Source organism: Lepidochelys kempii, chromosome 22 (genome assembly GCF_965140265.1).
Source record: "Lepidochelys kempii isolate rLepKem1 chromosome 22, rLepKem1.hap2, whole genome shotgun sequence".
Lineage (NCBI taxonomy): Eukaryota > Metazoa > Chordata > Testudines > Cheloniidae > Lepidochelys > Lepidochelys kempii.
This window is the reverse complement of record NC_133277.1, coordinates 7,073,271-7,097,698: the sequence shown is the minus strand read 5'-3', so window position 1 is coordinate 7,097,698 and position 24,428 is coordinate 7,073,271. Positions and strand designations below refer to the sequence as shown.

Genomic DNA, 24,428 nt, shown 5'->3' with positions numbered 1-24,428 from the left:
TCTCTTAGCACCCCTGATCTACAGGCTGACATCAGCTGATTGCAGAAAAATGCAGAGGGTAGTGAATGGGATTGAGGAATATTTATATTGAAGGCCAGAGACAGGTTAAATATTTACACTGCTCTCCTAACAAACTCCCTATATTAAGTTGCATTTCTAAATAACAGATAAGTCTTTCAAATAAATAATTACAAAAATACAGTCCAACATACCCAGAAACTTAAGCTTGGCTTATTGGACCAGCAAAAATCAATTCCTTTGTAGATGTGGTTAAACCTCCTTGAGACTCTGAAGCAGTTATTTAAGACAGGAGGTTGCCTACTGAGGATGTTCTCCTTAGCTTAGGTTAGGTTTTGTTGTATTTTACACTGTCCAACAAAACTTCCCAGAAAAACAACTGCAACACAGATCTATCATACCATTGGTACTTCGAGTACAGGACTCCACCGCCATCAGCGACCTGACATTTCAGAGAAAAGCAACCCCCAGTAATATACCCATATACATGGGGGGAAATTCCTTGCCCACCGTCTGGTAATACTCTGAAGCCCTTAAGCACGAGGCTGAACTATCCTGATTTCAACATGTGTAACAGCAAACGGAGGGCCCCATACTGGAGCTCTGGCATAGGTAAGATTCCTATTTGAATTTTTGCCTGAAGGATTGGGACCACTATAATGGGTTATAAACTTAGCTGCCTCTTTTTAAAACAACAGCCACAGAGAAGGAGGAAAGAGAAAAGAACCAACTACCTTTCCTTTCCTCCTCGGATATGTCATGGATCTTCTGGTTCACAAACTCTGCATAGGAGGCTGCATACCACACCTGGAGCAGACACACAAGGCAAAAAGGCATCTTCTTAGATGAACCCCGAAGTGAGGGGAATTCATTGGAGGCTTTCTTAAGCACTGCATTTAGTCCTCTCATCTGACCCAATAACTTGTATTTCTCCTCTCACCCGCGATAAAGCCTGCTGAGTTCATTGTGCCCCCACTGAGGAATAAAACAGCATTGCTCACAAAGTGTATCCATTTAATTTCCAGGTACCGTTTCCTAATGTGAATCTTCATCTCACACATGGTAACCACTACTTGGAAAGGAAATGAGGTTAATCTTAAACTTAAAAGATGGAATAAATATTTAGCAGGGATTCTTCCAGAAGAGATGGTCGCTTTTCTCTTTACAGACAATATGCAGCATGGCATGCAGAGATTCATTTAAAATGTGTCTAAGGTAATAATGGATTGGAGCATCATGCTCCAGCTTCCTAAAGAAAAACCTGGACTCCCTGTAATTTAGAGAATAGGGATTTAGGAAGCCTAATGAAGAGGGAAGAGCCCTAAGAAAGACAGAAAATTACTACAGCTTGGATAAGGATTTCAGTAGAGGCAGGGTCAAAGTCAGGATTCAGAGGTTACCAACCCATCTCATTAAAAAGACTGAATTTACAAATGGCTTGTTTAGATGATTCTTAAACAGGATTTTAAGCTATATCTACACTAGAGAGCTTACAGCAGCGCAGCTGTACCGATGCAGATCTCTGGTGTAGCCGCTCTATGCTGAAAGGAGAGCGCTCTCCCATCGACATAATTAATCCACCCCCAATGAGCGGCGGTAGCTATGTTGGTGGGAGAAGCTCTCCCGCCGACATAGTGCTGTCCATACCGGCGCTTATGTTGGTGTAACCTATGTCTCTCGGGCAGGGGGTGGGGGTGGTTATTCACACCCCTCAGTGACATAAGTTCTGCAACATAAGCTGTAGTGTAGACAAAGCCTTCAGAGTGAAAGACTTGGGACACGTTTGTGTATTTCACTTCTGGGAGGACCGAGTACATTTCTTACACCCAACTTATTGTTTCATGAATGCCTAATTGGGGAAAGGAAAATATACAATGGAGATATTTTAACTCTCTGTTATCAGCCTGATTTTTACCCCCAAATGGCACGACTAAACCATGAAACACAATTAAGGGCTTGTCAACACGCAGATCTGCGCTGGTTTATCCACAGTGCGATTTCACATTGATTTAGGGCTTGTCTACACTTACATTTTATAGTGCTCTCACTTGCTGGCTCAGGGATCTGAAAAATCCCAGTGCTCAGAGCTATTCCCCTTGAGAAGGTGGATTACCAGGAGCACTGGGAGACCTCTCTCCCAGCACTTGTGTGTGACCACACTCATCCTTCAAAGCGCTGCCATGGGAGCGCTCCCGCGGCAGCACTAGGAAGTTTCTAGTGTAGAGGTAGCCTTAGTTAAACGGGAACAAAAGGCCACATTGACACTGATACTGATATAAACCAGGCTTATATTGATTCAGCTTAAAATGATTTGGAACAGATTTAAAACAAAAAATGTCACTCTTACATCAAAATAAAAGTGTCTCTACACAGGGTTTTGCACTGATTTCAGAACTTGGATTTAAAACAGATTTATGTTAAACTATTGAAACTTCTGTGTGTAGACAAGGCAGGCGATTGGGGGCCGGGGGGGAGAAGGACACAGACAAAAGCAAGAAAATTCCTGACAGCAGCAATCAGCCTTCTAATTAGTTCTCAGAATAGATGTTTGAAATTAAAGCAGCCTCTCCCAACCATCCCGCACTAAGCTCAATTGAATTAAAATGTTTTCAGTCTGGAACAAAAAGTAACTTCAACATGTTCTTAACCAGAAACCTAAAAATTAGATTCCATGTGCGGAGTGTAAGTTTAAAAAGTCACAGGAAAGTTGAGTGAAGTAAGAGACCTCATTAGTTTACAGAGCACTAGTACTCCAGCAGCCAATGATGTTCATGTGCGGGTGGGACGAAGTGGAAGAGGAAAACAGAGCATAAAGCTGCTGCAGTACTAGTTAGGTTATAATCAGAGGAGTACAAGTCAAGATGGCTGCTAAGAGTACACTACGAGAGAGAGAGAGATCATTTGTATACGTTTTATTTTAAGCTTCCTCACTTAGGATCTGATCGGATGATGAAGTGAGCTGTAGCTCACGAAAGCTTATGCTCAAATAAATTGGTTAGTCTCTAAGGTGCCACAAGTCCTCCTTTTCTTTTTGTGAATACAGACTAACACGGCTGCTACTCTGAAATCTGTCTCCTGACTTCAGTGGACTGTGGATCAGGTCCCATATGCTTTACCAAGCTAAAAAGGTTAAGAAATTGCTCAGACTATTTTAGAGCAACAAATGCTAATGCTAAAGGCTTTGTCTACACTAAAGTAACAACCAAGTCCAGGGATAACAGGGTTTCAATTTGTAGCATAGGTGGGATTTTAACTGCATTGGGTATTTGGGTTATTTTCTACAATTCAATTTACATTCTTTCCCACTATGAAGGGGAATCATGATGGGTGAGCACTGAAGTCTCTTACCTTCAGTTCCTGTTTGGGCTCCACATTCTTAATTGTTGTATAATAAATATGGTGGCCATACTGGTATGCCACCAGGTTCTGCTCCAGGTGGTTCTGGGCTGGACGCACAAACATCATCCAGTTACAAAGCGCCTCACTGGACAGCTCAAACCACAGATCCTCTTGTAAATCCCTGTCTTTTCTGTCACCTTTCTCAAGAGACACCTAAGGCAAAAACCAAAATACACAGAGTAGTCGACATTCCACAGTGGTCACATAAAACAAAGGAACCTGAGCCTTTAAAAATCTGTTCTGACAACGACAGCTTCTCCATGAGGAAGGTAATGCAGCCAGAGCTGAGATTTTCACTTTCCCCACAGGACTCCGGCAACAGATGGAACTTAGGAAGGGGCTTAAAAATAGACACAGATGGGATCCATGATTATAAGGGACATGCAAAGACAGTGGTCCCTTCCTCAGATGGTGAGTGAAAGAAGTATGTTCATTCATCTATACCTGATGTACCTCTGCAAATGGGCCATGGAAGCTGGAGATGGCAAAGACCTAATGTATTAGGTTATATGGACTAGTGGTCATCAGTCGGTGCCTCTACAGATTCTCAAAGCTCTTTGTGGCCTTACCTCCACTGAATACAGGAGTACTCCCTGCATCCAAATCAGTGAGCAAATAGATCAGAGCCATTCAAATCCCTCCTCTTTTATCCAAACAGACTTGAAAAAGGGAGAAAATCCCCCTTCTGTTTAGAAGTCAGGGGAGGAAGAGGCAGAAAGAAGAAATTTGGCAACTGAAGTCACAGCATGCCACAAAGCAATGGCTGCAAAATGTCCTGAGACGGAGTTGCAACGTTTGTGTTGACACTCTGCTTTAAGTCTACTAACAGTGAATCATGTGTGTCACAGCACAATAGAATCAGGATGTGGACCTTGACTATTTTATGGCTCCCTGCAACTACCTTGGATGACTAAGTAGCTCTCTGGCTGTACATGGTTGGGAACAGTTGCACTGCAGTAAGCTGAAGGTGTCAGGAGAACACCTCTGATAAAGTCAGAACAACAGATTCTAGGGCATGAAAAACAAGTAGGTGTAAGGTGTCTCTCTTTCTCTCTCTCTCTCTCAGACACACACACACACACACCCTCAGAGTGTTACCTTTAAATGGATGTAGCAGTCTTTCAGTTCAGTTTGTCTGACCAGAGGTCCCTCCACGGGGCCAAACTGTGTGCGTTTGGGAATGCGTCTTTTGGAGAACACTCCCCCCAGGAACCTGTCTATATAGAGCACCAGGGGGAGGCTGGCTCTTGCTCTGGTCAGCACTGGCCGGTTTGGGATTGGGTGCAAGGGTCCATGTTTCGGACACACCGAGGGATGTGAGTTATTACACTCTTCACACCCTGCAACACAGTCAGAGAGGAAATGAATAACTGACATGAATTCCCATGCACTGGCATAAAGAAAGGCCCTTACACATAAGATATGATTTCCCTTTAACCGCCTCTGACCTGAATACTTGCCAGAAACTGATGCAGGTACCACAGCACTCAGGCCAATGGTCTCTTTATGCTTTAAGAAGGTTGTCATCTTAAAGCGAAACATAGAAGAGAAGCCTCCCGTTTTACTTATAAGCAAACAGTGCACTCACTCCTTGAAAGCTTCTCAGAGGCCCCAGCTCATGGAGAATGCAGCTGCATACTCTCAAAGTCAGATAGGCTGGTGTGAGTATATATGCTTCTAGGTGCAATCTGAGGTGTTGGCTATGACCTCTAAAGCCCTACATGGTCTTCGACTCCACTTACCAAATGGTTGAGAAAGGTAAGATTCCTATTTGAATTTTTGCCCGAAGGATTGGAACCACTATAATGGGTTATAAAGTTAGCTGCCTCTTTTTAAAACAACAGCCACAGAGAAGGAGGAAAGAGAAAAGAACCAACTACCTTTGGGGGAAGAGGGCAATAAACTAAATGCTTCCTCTTATGCTTACACAGATCATGGGGGTCAAAGGGTCGAGGTGGATCTGGGTCCCATTCATCCAAGTCGGTGTCTTCCCCGTCTTCGTCTTCATCTTCATCATCCTCGTCATCGTCATCCTCTTCCTCTTTCGTTTCCATCCTCCCCATTGGGTTCTGGAGAGGTGCTAAAGGATCAGAACTATCCACTGCCTCCATAGGAGGTAATACCTGGTTATGCACTGGTAATGATGCCTGAGGAAAAAATTCACAACACAGAGTTAGATGGCTCTCCTATCCAGAGGGGATCAAAGCTCACAATTAGATCATCACCTTTAACACAAAGGCAAGAAAACAAAATTATTGACAATCTACTCTTCACCTGTTTGTTTCCTTTGGTAACCAAACAGAGAAGGAGAGAAAGTGAAATCATGTGTATATCACTGCTGAGGCTATGTGCCCTGTAATGCTTCACTGTTCACAGTACTGTGAACCTTGCCCAGTAGGCGCGTTGTGAAAATATCTACCTAACCCCATAAAAGAGTGACATGTGGGGAGGATGCATCAAATGAGAGGAATTTTGAATCTTCACAGAGGGTCTTAGCAACTAAACAAATCCCACTCCCTATCTGTGCTTGAAGAAAGTACCTTGGGTCTCCATGGGCTAGTTTAATTTATTTTGATTTATAAAATGCAATTATTCAATGCTCTGGCATATGATCTTCTCCCTCCTATCACGAAAGCAAATGAAAACAACACCTGACATACACACAGAGGCAGAGTTCACACACTCTCTCTCTCTCTCACACACACACACTTTATCTCACATGCACATGTGTACACACACATACACACAGAGGCAGAGTTCAATAAGGCAGTAGATAATTAAGATCTAAAACCCTAACAACATAAGATAATGAGGCTGATTCTTAATAGCTAAAGGGTATTTGGTTTTAGCTCCGATTTTAATGAAGATTTACTTTCTCTTCACCCACACAAAAAAGCAGAGGTAAATTCTACACAATGTACAAAAATATCCAACCTCCAAAACAGGTATCTCAGACAGAGAATAAGAAAGATTATATATTGTAAAACCGGTCTTAACAGACTACCAAAAAGAGACCAACAGTCACTGGTCACATATAATAGTAGGGATTACTAAATTTGATACTCAAAGCCTTTGGAGAATACTTTAAAGCGGGGTTCTCAAACTTTATTGCAACACAACCCACTTCTGACAACAAAAATTACTTCCTGACCCCAGGAAGTGGGACTGAAGCCTAAGCCTGCCCGAGTCCCACCACTCCGGACAGGGGGGCCAAAGCTGAAGCTCAAGGGCTTCAGTCCCAGGCAGGGAGCCTGCAATCTGAGTCCTGGCGCCCAGGGCTGAAGCCCTCAAGTTTTGGCTTCAACCCTGAGCAGTGGGGCTTGGACTTCAGCCAAAGTTTAACCCAGCCCTGGTGACCCCATTCAAAGGGGGTCCAGACCCACTTTGGGTTCCCGACCCACAGTTTGAGAACCGCTGCTTTAAAGTGATTGCTTCAGATAGAACAGTCCCTAGAACATGTTTCACTATACATTAAACAAATATCCCTCACCCCCTCAAAAAAGTCCCACATTGCATGACAAGACAGTGGAAAGCTGTAGAAGCCTTCACTAAAACTCTTTTTGCATCGCTTCCTGCATCAGGACATATTTAATCATCTGTTTCCATGGAGCAGTGAAATCAGAGTACCTTTACATTTAAAAGAAATGGGGTCCTGGCAACTTACTCTGTCTGCTTGTGGACCCTGCTCCAGAGCCATTTGCTGCGGGGATTCGGCAACGTTGCCAAGCACAGAGAGGTTGGTGGAATTCATGCTCTGAGCAGCAGCAGGCAAGAGCACAGTTACCTAAAATCATAGGCACTCATTTTAGCACTGCAGCATTTCCATCAGTCACTTACATATGGGCAATGCCCTGCATACAAAGCTTCTTGGAGCTCTTCACAAGATGAAAAAAATGCAGAGTTCTAAAGGTGTTTTTGGTGGAGATGATGGGCCTGAACAAAGCACCTGGACCCAAGCATTCCTGAATTTGAGGGAAAGGGTTTTGAATCCAGATCTGAATTTTGCAGCTTTGGAATAGTCCATCTCCAGCTTTCAGCTTTAATTTAAGGTCCTTTCCAGTCTGGGATTAAAACCATGCTAGGTGCAAGTGTGCTTAAATGCCCTTTAGCTAGCTGGCTCCTGCTAGAACTAGTGCACCAGGGACTTTATTTTTTCTTTTATTCTTCCCATATACACACTTTTCCCTCCCTTTTCCTTTCCCTTGCAACAAAGACTATAGCTCCCTAATTTCTTCTCTGTTTCTTTTCCTTTAACAAGCCAAGGGACAATACATTAAAGAAACTAGTAATAATGAGAATAAGTTGAGAGATGAAGCCCTCAAAACTTGGGATTCCAAAAGTTAGCATTATCTACTGCCCCCCTTAGTTGGCCACATGGCACGTGCAGTATTTTTCTATTCTTTTTTCCTTTTTATAGTAACGCACATCTTAATTTACAGTATTATTGAGTGTATTAATTTTCTTCTCCCATAGAACAATTTAGCTGTGTAAAACTGCTGAATTAACATTACAGGAATGACCTTTCCTGACTTCTGAGTGCTGCTTTCTACTTATCCGTGCAGGTATTTTACATGATCTTCATCACTGTCCTGTCTGAACTTTCACCTTTCTTAACCATTACCACTGCACTGGCGCTTGTGTTGTATATAATTATATAAGCAGTCTTTCAACTGAGACACAAACCCTTGTCCATCTATAGAGAGGCCTTGAGAGAACTAAATGATGATCAAAAACCAGACTAAAGGTGTGCAGTCAAGAGCAGAGAGGGAGGAAGTCCCTCTTATAGATATATACATGGAGGTGGTATATGTTTTCTAATTCTAGTTCTGCTCTAAAAGAGATAATATTAGAACAGCCCAGGCTTCCCTATGGGCTAGAGTGGGCACAACAGAACGGATGCATTGGCTAGTATATTAGGGCTTGTCTACATTACACGCAGGATCAACAGGCAGCGATCGATCCAGCTGGGTCGATTTATCGCATCTAGTCTAGATGCAATAAATCAACCGCTGTGCACTCTCCCGTCAACTCTGGTACTTCACCGGAGCGAGAGGTGCAGGCAGAGTTGACGGGGAGCATCAGCTGTCGACTCAACGCAGTGAAGACACCGCGGTGAGTAGGTCTAAGTTCGTTGACTTTAGCTACATTATTCACGTAGCTGAAGTTGCATAACTTAGATCGATCTCCCCCCACTTAGTGTAGACCAGGCTTTAGAGAGCTGTAAATTAGTGCAATTCCCCAAAAGGCTAAAAAGTATTCTCTCAGGGAACAGACAAAAAAAAAAAAAAAAACACCCAAAATACATGGATACTCAAGTTCCTAGTTCCTTTGAGTTTGTTGTTGTTTTAATTGGTCTAATTTATAAAATTGCTTTCAAATTAGGGCTGCAGAGAACAGTGTGAAAATGACCAGGATTCAGCCAAGAAGACAGCTGAAATTAACTGTCGGGTATTGACATTTCCTGATGCCAAATGGCAATGCAATAGGCATCATTATTCAGTGGCATGCCTCCAGACCTGCCAGCAATGAGGCGTTCACACAAAGCTTGTGTCTGTGCATATATCATATTAGCACCTCCATATATATCACACTTCAAACACATTGTTACTCTCATCTCCATTACACGCATTGTAAGGAATCAACATTACTTTTAAAAAAAAACTTGGAATGGCCCTTTCATACCAAGTTCTTTTGAAAGACAGGAGGAGCCTTCACTATCATTTTAACTGCTATGATTAGCTCAGATTTCACACAGGAAATGTGTATGTATAACACTCGCAGAAGCAGCAGCTGCTCTAATGATATGATAATGGTTCACAAAAAACATGGAAGTCCTATCCTGGGAAAATTATGATATTAAAAGATGTTGGTGTAGGGGCGGGAACTTGGTGGGAGGGTTGGGGATATAGAGATAAAGTGCTTAGTACTCACGTGGCATATCCTGTCATTATCAGGAGATACCGTATGTATGGGGATGGGAGCCAGTATCTTTGCTGTGTTTTAAGTGTATAACTTGCATTGTGTACATAAGGTTTCTGATTTTAAGTTTGATCATACATTTACAGCTAAAAGCCTGCTGAAAAAACACAGATTAAACAGACAATAATAAGGGTGGGGGATGTTTGTTATTTTTAAATGTGAATCCAATCTAATAAAAAATGCCAGACTGGCAACTATGGACTGCAATCCTCTATTCACAGAATAGGTGGAGCACAGACAACAGCACTGAAAGCTTTCTTCACAATTCTACCAATGTGCCTCAACCCTGATTTGGAGGGTCTCTTTCTAGCAGTGAGAAAGGACCTTGTTCTCTGTCTCCGTTCATTCCTTCGAGTCTCTGCTGAGGCTGTCAACAAGGTTGCAGGATAGAGTCAATTGTAGTGGTAGCTTTTATACTGTGGAACTGATTGAGAGCTACCATTTCACTTCATACAGATTAAGAAACAGCTATCAAATGGTAATGATTTTTAAATCAGTAATGACTAGGGCTGACTTTGAACCAATAACTTAGAAGTGAAAGTATCCATATCTTATTACCATTTCCTTGAACTATCCAGTCCCTAGATATATATTAGATACAATGAAAAACAATCCTTCCCCACCCACCCAGAAAAAAAAATCTTACATCATCCAGCCTTCACAACCACAGTTCTCAATTTCATGCTGCTCCCAGTCAATTTCAAACTGGTGAGCACATCAAGCAGAAAGCCTGGAATACACATATCAGACATGGACCAAGTAATTTAACTATTTAGCCCTTACAATCACTTTCCTAAGAAACACCTGAGAAATGTTTGGCAAATTAAGCACTGGATCCATAGTCCATTGACATCAGTAGAAAGACTCCATTGACTTTAATGGTCTTTGGATCAGACCCTGTATGAGGAAACTTAGAAGCCCTGGCTACCTGTGACTACACTAAAAACCAAAAGAAGTAACAAAACAAAACAAAAAAATCACACAGATCGATTCTCCCATTTAAAGGGACACTGTTGAGGGATTTTTCATAATATTAAGGAGAAACAAATCAGAGTAGTAGTAATATAACTCCTTTAAAGCTTAAAATTGAATTCTGCTACAATTTTTCTACTCATTTACACACACATTGGTCAAGATAGCACTGGCTTGTTATTGTAAGGTTGGTTGCTCGTGATCACCAAGAAGCTGGTACTGAATGACTGAAAGAGAACACGATTTGTTTTGGACATAACTCAAAGTATCACAGTCTAATACAAAATCCACAGTAGAATACACAGTGCCCCTTTGCATTCCCTGAGAATTCCTTCACTGTAGTATTCAGGATCCAATAGAAAAAAGTGCTTCTCACCTGCTGTGTTGTGGCATCCTGCTGGACATAAGCCACTTGGGACGGGTCTGTAAACAGAGTCTAAACAAAGCGAAAAAGGCTTACCAATCAGGCCTCAATTTACTACCAAATCACACAAGGAGAATTACTGTCCTGTTAAGACGCAACCTATGTAAGAATTATTTATTTTATTGAAGTTCTAAAGTGCATATTACTGTGGCAGCTGTATTCAATTTATACCAGTAACCCTATGTATGTAGAAATTAAACTGAAACCAGTGGCCTCCATATAGACTAGTGGCAGCTCCATAAAAGGATAATAATTTCACATTAATATAGCACCTTTCATTCAGATACCCAACAGGTGTTTATAGACTTTACTGATCGTATATATGGAATAATATTTTTCTCCATTGCTAAAGGGTAACAACCTCTAGGATGAAATACAACAGCTGTTTAACAGTACACAGCAACACTACAGAACAATTTAGGGCAAGAATTTAGACATATTGGATTCAACTGAAATTACAGGGGGATTTAGAGAGGTTAAATGGAATTGAGCCAGGATCAAAGAAGTTGGAGACTACTAATTCCATCATTCTGCAAGTGTGGGAGAAGATGTATCAAATAGCTCCTATATTTAAACAATCTTTAATGGCGACAAGTGGTCAGGAAGTTGGGTTTTAGTTTCATGTGAGAAATGACACCTCCAGCATTGTTTTGATAACTAGAAGGAGTGCCACCCAGTGAACCACAGTCACTGCTTTTCACAGCATCTGGGAAGAGAAAACCCTAGGAAAACTAAGTACTGACCAAGGTCAACTCTACTTGGCTTCTGAGATTTAAAAATATCACAGCTTGAAGGGGTCTGGCTGTAGGTTGAATAAACACAATACGGTAAAAACTCAATCCGTGCTTTATAATGCACTGTGCTCAGATTTAAGTTACTGTCCTATTTACAAACTACAGCATCTAAGTCTGAGGGCCTTTTGAGGTCCATGATTAGTAACTTTCTAGGCAATTTCCACTTGTGAGCCATCTCCTCTCAACACCTCAGTCCCTCACTACTTTGTTCTCAAACTGGATGGGACTTGAAGACTGCTGGCAGCCTATGCACCATAGTATGAGAAACTCTGTATATACTAGCTCAGAGCTGTATGACATAGGTGGAAAATGAGGCAAAAGGCAACTCTGGTGTTGCCCCATATACCAAATACAGTTCCTTTACAATGTTAATATGAATGCTGCCATATCAGCAAAGGGATTAAATGCTCTTGACAAGGACTCTCTCCCTTTAAATATATTATATATACACATGGTGATTTAGATACATACATATATATATCACATAAACTATATACTATCAGGAACAGCAGTTATTAGATATTTATTTAATCTAATAATTATGCAGGACAAAAATCAGGCCTCTGAAATCAATTCTTTTGCCTAAATAAGGATTATTGGGTTAGAGCCAATGCTTTCAGATCCTATGACAAGAAGTGCTGTGCAAGTGCAGACTCTATTATTATTAATTACCAGAACTGTGCTGTGCAAAATAAGGAGACTGTTTCCAAGAAAAGCATGGATTAAGCAGCACCTCTTCCCTCTCCTAAGTATTCACAACCTACAGCTTTTAGCATTTTATATATATATATAGTGCAGGCAGAATTTCTCCAGTGATTAAAAACACCTTTGATTTAATTACAGTCCAGTCTAACTGAAGTGCAATAGCCAGTACTTTGTGGTTAATAGCCCCGACATCCCTTGATTACCACATATGCAGAGTTGACTGGAATGAATAGTACATACTCCCTCTTCACCAATGGTTAGAGAGGTGGCTATGCACAGCTGATGGCCATTAATACAAACCATATAACTTTGCAGGTAGCTGGCTTTAATCCTGAATTAAATTATTACTCTGTAAGGCCCAGAGGGGGCAGAAAGGGGACGGATGTGGAACTACACGTGCCTGCGTAGCCTCCACAGGATGGATGTAAACCAACGTGTGCTCCGAGGTGTCCACTGAGGTGTAAGAGGTGCCATCTGCTGTGTAGACCACCTGCTGCGGGGGACGGTCCTGATCATCACTGTACACAATTTGTGCCACTGTTCCACCTTCAGGGACAAAGTGCACCTGGAGAAGAAATGAAGATGATATCCTTAAATAAATGTCTCTGTGAAAGTGTCCACAAACACACTCAGAATAGCCAAATTCATCATGTAAAGGCCTCCTGAGTCCATTCTACATAGCCAATTGTTATGGACATAACACAAAAATCATTGTATAATTTGAACTGAGAAGCCTAATCTAAATGCCAGTGAGGTAGAAACCTGGACATAAAAATCACTACAACTTTTCCTTTTTACTCTGCATTTTAACTAGAGACATAAATATTTATACACAGCCATCCCTAACACTTAGTTCTTGGATCATTCTTCTCCCTTCTGATTTTTGCAAAAAGAAGTAGATATGATACAGGACAAGCCTTGTTAATTGTTTATATACTTTTTCAATTTATTTTAATGCAATCTTGTGGATTTATATTATTTCATTCACTCAGTTTTGTATTTGGATGGTAATTATTTAGTTCTTATTTGAACAGCTAAAATAGTTCATTAACTTACTGATGCTGCTGCAAATGATACTACTATATCTGTGATATTAGAATGTGATATGTGGGACTGTTTCCCTGTAAGATGTACATTCATAAAGCTATTTGAATGGGAAAAAAATATAATCGCAAAAACTATTTGATGCTCCTAAAGCTGCTAATGGGATATAGAGACTGCACCTCCAAGCCAGCAGTTCATATCTACCCAGGTAGTGACTGGAAATTGTTGTCCACGGTGGCCTGTCTGAAATGAGTTGTTCTCAATCTTGTTGCCAGTAGGCAAGTGTTCTCTTCTTGACAACTTTGAGCTGAAGTGCTCAGCATTTTTGAAAACTGGGCCATTTATTTAGACACCTGAATATGGAGTGAGGAACCTAACTTTAGATCTCTATTTCCAAAGTATCTTAGCCAAAGTATACGCAGGTACTGCACTTTCACAGAGTTTGAAATAAAATTAATCTTATTTTATTAAAACTTGTTATAAAATAATTGATTTTGCTTGATCTTTTGGGATATTTTTCTAAGAAAAAACATAAGCATCTTAGTTTAGGCACTACTGTAGATCTTGTAAAATAAAATGCCATTTCAAAACTAATAACAATGATGAGACTAATACATGGTATGCATACAGTGCCTTTCATTTCCAGGATGCTGTGAAAATACTAATGAACCCTCAACAACACCCCTGTGCAATAGCCAGAAGTAGTAAGTATTGTTATTTCTATTTTACAGCTGGAGGAGCTGAGGTACAGAGAAATGCAGTTTCTTGCAAAGTCCAGAGAGCAAGTTATTGGGATAGCCAGGATTCCAAGGCCTTACTCACAATCCTGTGCAAATTCGGCTCAACAAAAATTGAATAATTGTTTTTAATGTATATTTTAAATCATTCCTCTGCACTGCTGAGACTCTGAGAAATGGTATCTTACTAATATTTGAGAAGTAAACATGAAACTGATTTGAAACTAATGTGAAACTAATCAATCTCAGTTTTGCTGTCCAAACTGAGTGAAATGCAAAGAGTGAAAGAGAAGCAATGTAAAGTAAATGAGATTTTTCATAAATCTAAGGCCCAATAATAACCATGGTTTAAAAAAAAATCTGTATATACGATATTACTCTTGACAGTGATGCTTTGAACTGATCCACATTGGTGCTAGAAAATTAAAGAAAAGAGGATGTGTGATGTGACTTTCTGTTATGCTTACAATGAAAAAATGGCAGTAGGAATCTACTACGTATGTATTATGGTCTTGTCTTAGTCATGTGACTAATCCTACTGACATCAGTTGGACTAATTTGATGAATCCTTACACATAAAAGAAGGATTTGGCTGTAGCAGTCACTGGAAACTACATATTTCCTTCTGGCATCACTCCCTCCTACACTACCACAAAACTTTAACCAGAGGTCCAATTAGAAAGGAAGAAACTGTGGTTCTTTCCCAAGCTTCCACCCATGCTTCCAAGCCCAGCTATGTCCACTTCTGATGCCTGTACCAGCAGATTGTGCAAAGCTTCTTATGGATTGTTGTCCCCCTGCCCTGCGTGCTTATACTAGCAGTGAAATTGTGAACAATGTTGACATTTAAATGACCATTGATAGGCTCCAGAGATCACACCCCTCAAAATGAATAGAGATAGTTAATATCTCTCAGAGCTATTGTTTCAGGCTGTCTGCAAACTCAGACACACTTCACAGCATTGGCTTACACTCAGTTCAATTGCTAAAGCTTTACTTTGGAAACATAGGGGCTAGGCTTCGATTTCTTTTCAAGCTTAGCTTCTGGAGCACAAGATGGCAGGCTCTGGAAAAAAAGTACGAGCTTGTTGACCTGCTGCAAGCAAGCCCAACTCAATCCCTCACTCTAAGAAATAATTAGAGAAATTTCTAGGAGCCACTAGTCACCTGAGCAGTATTCTGTTCCTGCTCAGTAGATTCAGACCACACCTGTGGACTTTCCTCTTTTGAGTCCATCTCGTCCCTGCTGTGGTGCTCCATGGTGATAGCTAATTACAGGAGCAGTGTTTGGCTGAATAGATTCATCTGTTCGCTATGTCTCTACTCACACAAGACAAGATGATCTTCTGTAACATGGCTATAACGAGAGAAAAGAGACCCAAGATATTAAACAGCCGAGTACATTGCAATCAATTTCAATTGTAACAGAAAGGCAGCTGAAAGGTGTTACTATCTACCACATGCAGGGATGTGCTTCTATGACAGAAGAAGTCTTAATTTTATGAACATATTTTTTCTCAGTTCTCTTTCCCAAATCCTGCTGTACAGTATTTTCTATCTACAGTAGATGAGGAAACAGGCCAACAACTGCAAACAGCAGAGCTTCTGAGGAGGCCTGGGAGAAACAGATACTCATGGAGCAACCCTCCCATCCTGCAGCACTGAATGTGATAATCATTGCAGAGCGGAGAGAGGAGTTTAAAAAAGATCCATTTCCCTTCCCTCAAAGTCATCACATTACAGAGACCATCCATCAGCTTAGGGTTAGACTGGATTCCCTTTGAATCCCATCACTACTGCTCCTGCACTGGTCAGAAGGGGTTTGTTTCTTCCTGGCAACAAGGTGTTCCGTCTACAACTTTTGCAGCCTCTAATGGCCTACGGATCAAGAGACAGTGCTGGGAATTGAACCTCAGTCTTTCACAAAAATAATCATTATGTTCAGAGGCAGCCACTGTTTTCTCAATGTATTTGTTTAATTTTTAGTGCAACCGATCCTGAGTTTAGAGGCAACTCTCCACATGCACAGGTCTGCAATCCCAGCTGGCATTTCACATACTATTAAACTAGACATTTTTTTAAACAGAGAAAGAGAAGAACAATGAAGCTTAAATTCTAATCGATGTAAGCCTGGAAATCCTGACAAATTGCTTCCATGCTAGGTTTTATTCACCCCTTGCGATTTTATCAGAGCCTCTCAAGCTGCCATCGGGAATCTCAGAAGAGTAATTTACAGCTCTGCTGATTGGGTTAGTCAGTCCTTCAGCACCTTCCCAGTCCTTCATCTCCAATGTCATATTAAATCATAGACTGAGGAATTAGCATGAGGCTGAGCCCATCTGATTTTTCAGTAAGTCCAATTAACTTTATTTTATACTGGCTGTCTAGTTGGGCTGATCTGATGCCAGCACCTGCCTGTGCAACAGGAAGAAAGCAGAAGGTCCCTGTCATAAATATAAAGGGAAGGGTAACCACCTTTCTGTATACAGTGCTATAAAATCCCTCCTGGCCAGAGGCAAAATCCTTTCAACAGCAAAGGGTTAAGAAGCTAAGGTAACTTAGCTGGCACCTAACTCAAAATGACCAATGAGAGGACAAGATACTTTGAAATCTGGAGGTGTGTGGGGGGGAATAAAGGATTGGTCTGTCTGTGTGATGCTTTTGCGGGAACAGATCAGGAATGCAGACTTACGACTCCTGTTAAGTTAGTAAGTAATCTAGCTAGAAATGCGTTAGATTTCCTCTTGTTTAATGGCTGGTAAAATAAGCTGTGCTGGATGGAATGTATATTCCTGTTTTTGTGTCTTTTTGTAACTTAAGGTTTTGCCTAGAGGGATTCTCTATGTTTTGAATCTGATTACCCTGTATTTACCACCCTGATTTTACAGAGGTGATTCTTTTACCTTTTCTTTAATTAAAATTCTTCTTTTAAGAACCCGATTTTTTCATTGTTCTTAAGATCCAAGGGTTTGGGTCTGTGTTCACCTGTACAAATTGGTGAGGATTCTTAACAAGCCTTCCCCAGGAAAGGCGGTGTAGGGCTTGGGGGGGATATTCTGGGGGAAGACATCTCCAAGTGGGCTCTTTCCCTGTTCTTTGTTTAAAACGCTTTGTGGTGGCAGCATACAGTTCAAGGACAAGGCAAAGTTTGTACCTTGGGGAAGTTTTTAACCTAAGCTGGTAAGAATAAGCTTAGGGGGTCTTTCATGCAGGTCCCCACATCTGTACCCTAGAGTTCAGAGTGGAGAAGGAACCTTGACAGTCCCTCACTGATGCTATCCTTGATTTACATTTTAAAGGCAAATTATTATAGTCATAATTTATTCCCATAAATTCTGACATTCGGTTTGTCACTGACAAGCTAGAAAAAGAAAAGGGAAAAAAGAAGGCATTTTCTGCCTTCTGTTAATCTCGCAAACAATGAAGGAGCCTTGCAGGACCTGAGCACATACATCCTACACAGGCCTTCCCTGCAATGCACAAAGCAATAATTCAGGAAAGCTTTACTATAACGTCACTCCGTGGAGTGATGGAAAAATTAACACCATCGCCACACTGAAAAACAACAAACGGAGGAAAGAGGCTTTTGTGCTTTATTAGACAGTATGTCATGCTATCATCACTGGTAACAACCTCCCACTGACTCCCTCATGCTAAGAAACACATCGCATGCATGTTTTGCTCAACCCAAGGGGTGACGGAAGAAAGTAGGATATGTCATGTGACTTCATAAACACTCATGCTGTTAGACTCTGGGGAAAAGAAAACAGAAATGTTACATTCATGAGTGATGGTATATATATCCTAAAATATAACCCTAAAATCTGGGCAAAGAGATGAAGAGGTAAGAAAAAATACAATGTCAAATCAGTGAGTGACGCTTCAGTCAGGGATCTTACTAGTAAGAAAAAAACACTATTAGCTGCATTGAACAATGGTCAGTGCTGAGAATCATCTAACACTGCTGTCCAAGAGGCTACATTATAAGGTGTTAAAGAAAGAGTTTACTATAATAAATAATAATACATAGTATTTTGACCTTCTATAGCATCTTTCATCCAAACACCTCAAAGTGCTTTGTAATGTAGGTAAGTATTATAAGACTTTCTTCTTATTCTTATCAAATCCTTCCTTTAACTGAAATAATTCAGTGATTTTGTTAGCCCTATGATCACCAGGGTGTATATAATGGATTGTGTAGCGCATGATAGTGTTCATAATATTAATAACAAAGTCTGAACAAGACAGCGTTTAGCTGAATTTATCTTAATATCGTAACAATCTTTCTTGCGTTCCTTTTCTATCAATTTATTCTAAGTTTTTGGCCGTCGGTATTAATTAATTGCATACCCAGTATTTTAATCAATTATCCAAATAACTACCTGCCTAAAACAATCAAAATGGATCAAAATAAATGCTGAAGTTTTATTGTTTGGTTTATTTATTCTATTTACACACACACACGAGAGAAAGAGAGAGAGATTTGGTTACTAAGAATCTGATCAAGTAAACCAAGCATTGAATTAAGTGGAAGGCATGTATATAACCAATTAACAGATGGTATAACAGGGTGGCAGAGTTTTTTGACTGACTCCCCCTTTAAACAGGTGTTGAAATCTTGAAGGCAGATGCTGATTCATTCCTGCTGGCTCACGGTGGTAGGAATAACTCTTCTATGTTGAATATAAGGGAGGTTGGGATGACTCTTTGGCCCCAAACTGAACTTTACAATATAATCACAGCAGGAAAACACCAGGAACAACCAAGCTTAGGGAGAAAGCATAGGGTGTAGTTTAAATTTTTGCTGTGGCTCTGAGTTACTGATAAAACCAAATCTCAGGAAGAGAGGAAGTTTGGTCTACATTCAGTGGGTCAAAGATTCAGCTTCTATCGCCTGGCATAGTTCCATTATAGCTCCAGTTCAATGGAGCTATGCTGTTATACAGTGGCTGAAGATCTGGCCTGATGTATTTAGATTCTGTTCAGAGAACAGTGAAGATTTCACTGCTTACAGATGAGGAAATTTTGCTTACACCATAGCTGAACTGAGGCAGAGAAGTTAAGTGATTTGTCCAAAGCCACATATAGAACCCAGGAATACTCGATCCCAGTCACTTGTTGTAACTACTAGACCACGTTGGTTCTGAAAACCACCTTCTTTTGAGAAGCTGCAGAACTTGTTCATGCCTTTGATTCAATTAGTGTAAAAAGAAATCTGGTAAGTTATTGTTCGATTTGAATGGCTATATAGCTGCAATACATGGCTATCAAAAATTGGTTCTTCATTCGTCTTTTTATCCTTCCATTTTAATAATCAGAATATACAGCAAAACACCTTTCCCTGGAACAAGGCACAAGGGAATTTGCAAGTCTCTTTGTAATCATTGCAGTGCATTTGCGCCAGTGCTGCTAAATTGGAGCAAAAGACTTCCAGTGGAGACAAGGCCTTTGAAAAAGAGTCCACGACTTCAGAAAGTTTGAAAATGGTTTAGTTAGAAGTCACTTTCCACCCTGAGACATTGAAGGCGAGAATGCCAGGAAATGTAAATACCTGAGGGTGTCTACATTACAGCAGCACAGCTATGGCGCTGTAGCTTTGCCATTATAGCGCCATGGTGTAGACACTTCCTACATCAACAAAAGGGGTTTTCCTACTGATATAGGTAACCTACCTTTCTGAGAGGTGGTAGCTAGGTAAACAGAAGAATCCTTCTGTCAGCCTAGCTGTGTCTACACTGGGAGTTAGGTCAACCTAACTATAGATTGCAATTGCATGGGCATGCAAGTTTTCACAGCCCTGAGCAATGTACCTTGGTCAACTTAAGTTTGAGGTGCAGACCAGACCTGAATAAGTTTTAAAACTGAGCTCATAGAAGGATGCTAAGGGGACAGGCTGGAAGAAGTTTCCTTGCTGAACCTTATGCATAGGTGATCCTCCTTGAATTAATCTGGGAGGTTGCTATTCTTCCCTCCAAATGCATCCTCAAGATCCACTCCAGCTTTCTGACCTATAAGGAATAAGTGCTAACGTCTCTGCACTTCAGGGCTCCCCTATGATCTTTTCTCAGTTCTCCCAGCAGTACTGGCTCAGTGCACAGTGGAGTAACAGATACCCAAGCTGGCATGTGGCTATGGAACTTTTAAAAGGCAGTGACAGTTGGGTCAAGTCATCTACCAAGGAAAATTCTTGACATGTGTCCAGTCTCCCCCTGACTCATTACACCCAACAGAAATGTTGCGTTTAGATTAGCTGTTGAGAAAGGGTGGTAATTGAGTGAGTTGACAGTGACTTCACAGTGGCCCAACTTAAGGGTTACATGAACTGTTTACTTTACTGTCTGTAGCCTATATAACAGGAGTGGCCAAACTGTGGCTCGCGGGCCACATGAGGCTCTTTTACCATTAAAGTGTGTCACGCAGAGCACCCCAGTCCCATCCAATCCCACCCCCACCCACCCACCCCACCATTCTCCACCTACCAGACTTGGGTGGGGGAAGCTCAGGACCTCTGCCTTGCAGCAGCATGGTGTGGTAGGGGCTTCTGCCCAGCGAGGAGGGGGGTCTTGGGGCTTCAGCCCTGAGGGGCACTCCTGCCAAGGCTCAGGGCTTCAGCAATAGCGGGGCTAAAGCTCCAACCCCCGGCTCCAGGCAGGTGTGCCCTGGCTCTCAAACTTCTGAAGATTGTCATATGTGGCTCAGAGGGCCAATAAGTTTGACCACCCCTGCTATAAAACCATAAAAACAAGACACAATTCTCATTAATATTTAGCTTAATTACAACCTAGTTTCTTCAAATATAGCCCTATGCACAAGATTGCAATTAATTTTAATTATACGGAAAGTTTGTCGAATCTGTGCTAGTCCATCATTCTTACTGGTGCCTCCGTTAAATTATAGATGAAAGATCTTTTCTTGGGCTTCTGCATATTTTAGAAGGTGACTTGCATGGGCCTTGTCCTTTGCCTGGGATACCCAAACTTCTGGCATAATGAGGGAATACTCTCTTCTATCCATGCTACCTGTCTATGGATCATTCTCTACATGTATACATTTCTCTTTCCAAATATTTTGGGGGCTTTTCCACACCACGTGTAGAAGTTTGACATCTTAGGAATACAGGAATATCCGTGCAAATATGCCAATGGGGGATTTTGCTGTGTCAGAAGGGATGCATGCAGGTGCAGTGTGAACCTGATGTAACTCAATTACTTGCATTTCTATAGCATCCCTGAGACCTATATAGAGCATAAGCAGCATGTTAAGCAGTATGCCAATGTGCAATATGCTAAACCATTTACAGCACCCCTGAAGAGAGCATTTTCCTCCTCAAAATAGAAGCCATGCCTCACTCAGTATGGAATCAGGTGATGACACAAGGGCTGCAATGCTAATGGGTAGAAATACATCATATCATCATCCCTGAGTGTGAAAGAAACAGGATACCAATAGAATGCAGCATAAACAACACAGCAGGATATGGTGTGAGGTGAAACCCACACATTTCCCTTTATTAGGTCCCGCCCTCCAGATGCCAGCACATGTAGAATGCAGCTGTCTGTCTTCTCAAATCTATAAAGTGCAACCCCATCAGCAAACTCCTCAGACGATCCTACTAGCTCCTCATTCATTTCAGGATACAGTTTAAAATTGCCCTACTTTTGTTAAAATCCTCTGGGGACTCCTGCAAACCTCACAGACTCTGTCCCTCTTCTCTTCCAGCACTTGCTTCCTCTTTGACCTTTCCAAAATTTCAGTGTTGCTCCAGTCTCTTGCCTCTACAATTCTCCATCTCTTTCCAAGCCCATGTGTAAACCTGCCTTTATTCCTTTGATACCTTCTCATGTCTCACTTCTTCCCCTTGTCATATATTGTCCCTAACTGCAACGCTATTATTAATTCTTCAAATTCTTTGAAACAATCATACACAAAATAATATATTATTCCATTGAGATTCCCCAAAATTGGAGGGAAGATTGGGGCAAGACAAAATGCAGGTGTGCACCTCAGCAGCAACTTGGAAAACTGGAAAGGTACAAAATAATGAGCTTAATTCAGGAATTCTCAAGTGAAGGGGCTTGACCCACACCACAGGGTGGTTAAAACTCACCAATTACATGGGAAAAAGAAACTAGGGGTAACTGGACTCAGCAGGGGCAAGGACAAGGAAGGGAAGGAGCAATTCCCTCCTCCTTCCTCCTCCCCTCACCTTCTATGGCTGTCCCCACCTCCTCCCTGTTCTGCCCCCTCCCCTAACCAATTTGTATTTAGCTCTCACATTTACAGCATGCAGCTCTGGAGGAAGCACTATGCACAAGCAGCTGCACTTACATTGATTCAGTCATGCCCTTAGTCTGAGAAATGTTCACTAGAAAATAAAGCTGCTCAACCATTTACTGATATGATGGATTTTGAATTAGAGAATGACAAATAATCTGTCACTTGGTATTTCTGTTACTGCAGTGTCAGGGCCAGGAGCTGTTTCGTATACTGGTTACTAAATTTTACAAAAATAAAATTCTTAATTTGTCTCAATTTATTCTCTGAATAACAGGGGTCTAACCTTTTACTTGCAGAAAATAACCGTTCAGCTAAAAAAGTCATTTGCACAGGGACAGTGGCACCTTTATAACAAATACAGAATAATAAATACCCTCTACTTTTGTACTCATGGCACCAGTGTAACCTCACCTCAGAGTGAATTCCAGCAGCAATGTCTGTCATTTATACGAAAATTGATGTTTCTATTTGGTAAATATCTTCCATAACACAAAATGTCTTTAACCAAATTAATAATGAAAAAACAAACACACACACAAACCTTTTTAAACACTTGGAAGGCTTCAGATGCGGACAGAAGAGAACCGTGCTCTTCATTTCTAGACCACCAGTTTGAATCCAGTTTACAACAGTAGCGACTAACTTATTAGCACCCCAGGGCAGCTCTAGTCGAGGTCCACGGGTGCAACTGCACTCACAGAAATCAGGCCCAGACCAACCAATATGCACTCAGTGCATTTTCACAGGACCCCCATCTCAAGCTTGGCCTAGCTGTCCCCCCATCACGATGCAGGCGCTGCCAGGCCAAATTTGACAGAGTGGCACTGTGACCCCTTGTGCCAGGTTGCAATGCCATTCACTCAAATTCAGCCTGGCCACCCCTCCAACGAAGGGTCTGTTTGTCCTGGTCTGATGGAGGGACAACCAGGCCAAATTTGAGTGAACGGAGTTGCAAACTGGCGTATGCAGTTTCAGCACCAATCAGGTCTGGCACCTGCCATAGGTAGTGCAGGGAGCAACTTGCTTGTCCCAGATCCCACTATCACCACCACTGGCATCATCATGCTGGGCTCAAGTCAACCTGCCAGGGCAAGAGCTCAGCGGTAGGCGCAGATTCGGGGATACCGCTCCCATCAGCAGTGGGTCTGGAGCTCAGGGAAAGATAGAACTGGAAGCAGACCCCCAGCTGCACGCAGGGCAGAGCCCCCCATCTCCACAGGGAAGACAGCAACCCCAAAGGCCTGGGCCCTCTCTTACCCCTCCCCCCCCAGTTCCCCACCCTCCAGTACTCATTGAATCAGAAGTCTACATCAGCCCCTGTATCATCAGATCATTGTGAAGTGAGTTGCGGATGGGAGGTGAAATCCAGCCCCACCAAAGTCAATGGGAGTTTTGCTATTGGCTTTAATGGGATTCTCAGTTCAAGTTCCGGTGGACAAGTATCCATATCACCAAAACTGCAGCTTGCATTCTTGCTGGCAGCCTCAGAAAATACATGAACTATGGGTCTAGCCAAAGCACTGGTTTTCCCTGCTTGATACTATTACTGGGGTTTCCTAACTTTTTGAGAAGGAAGGTTTGAAAACTCCATAATGATGAATCCGCTCACTTCCGACTGAGCTAGAAGACAGTGGCAAAGAGTTTCCTTTCAGTATCAAAGACTTTCAGAGAGGCTATATTTATCTCTGAATACCTGAGAAAGTACATCACTTTCTTGTACAAAGAATGAGGTTTGGTGTCCCCCAGCTGGCAAGCAATGGCCATGGTCATAGTATTGGCTATAATGAAGACATGCTGATAATTTTACCTTATGAGAGCTAATGACATACCTTAGTTCTGGAAAGCTGATGCTGCAAGAGTTGGCCCCTGCATTAACTGATTGTTTGAATGGCCTCCCCAGCTGAAAAGACTGGTATCCATTGATGTGGATCTGGTCAATTCGATTTAGGATGAACTGCTTTGACCCTGTGCTTCTCAGTCCAGTAAACTAAGCAGATTATTGATTGGGGAACAGTAATATTGAACTGGGGATGACTCAGAAATTCTGGAGAAAGATATAAATCCAGAATTCCCAACTCC

The 24,428-nt window shown here is 41.6% G+C and overlaps 1 protein-coding gene across 10 annotated transcripts in view; it reads right to left on the bottom strand.

The window, feature by feature from the left end:
• Positions 1-24,428, bottom strand: part of PRDM10 (PR/SET domain 10) — a 71,818-nt gene that overhangs the window by 40,182 nt on the left and 7,208 nt on the right. For 2 of the 10 annotated variants that reach the window (XM_073320984.1, XM_073320982.1), the window contains exons 2-10: positions 20,552-20,797; positions 15,240-15,429; positions 12,692-12,856; positions 10,745-10,804; positions 7,082-7,201; positions 5,345-5,564; positions 4,516-4,757; positions 3,367-3,570; positions 753-825 (exon numbers count right to left, since the gene is read on the bottom strand). In XM_073320984.1, the coding sequence (XP_073177085.1) occupies positions 753-825; positions 3,367-3,570; positions 4,516-4,757; positions 5,345-5,564; positions 7,082-7,201; positions 10,745-10,804; positions 12,692-12,856; positions 15,240-15,332 (1,177 nt within the window). In that variant the 5' untranslated portion in view covers positions 15,333-15,429; positions 20,552-20,797. Of the gene's footprint in view, positions 1-752; positions 826-3,366; positions 3,571-4,515; positions 4,758-5,344; positions 5,565-7,081; positions 7,202-10,744; positions 10,805-12,691; positions 12,857-15,239; positions 15,430-20,551; positions 22,855-22,890; positions 23,501-24,428 lie in introns of those variants that run through there. The other 8 variants (XM_073320989.1, XM_073320988.1, XM_073320987.1 and 5 more) reach the window with 7 other exon arrangements.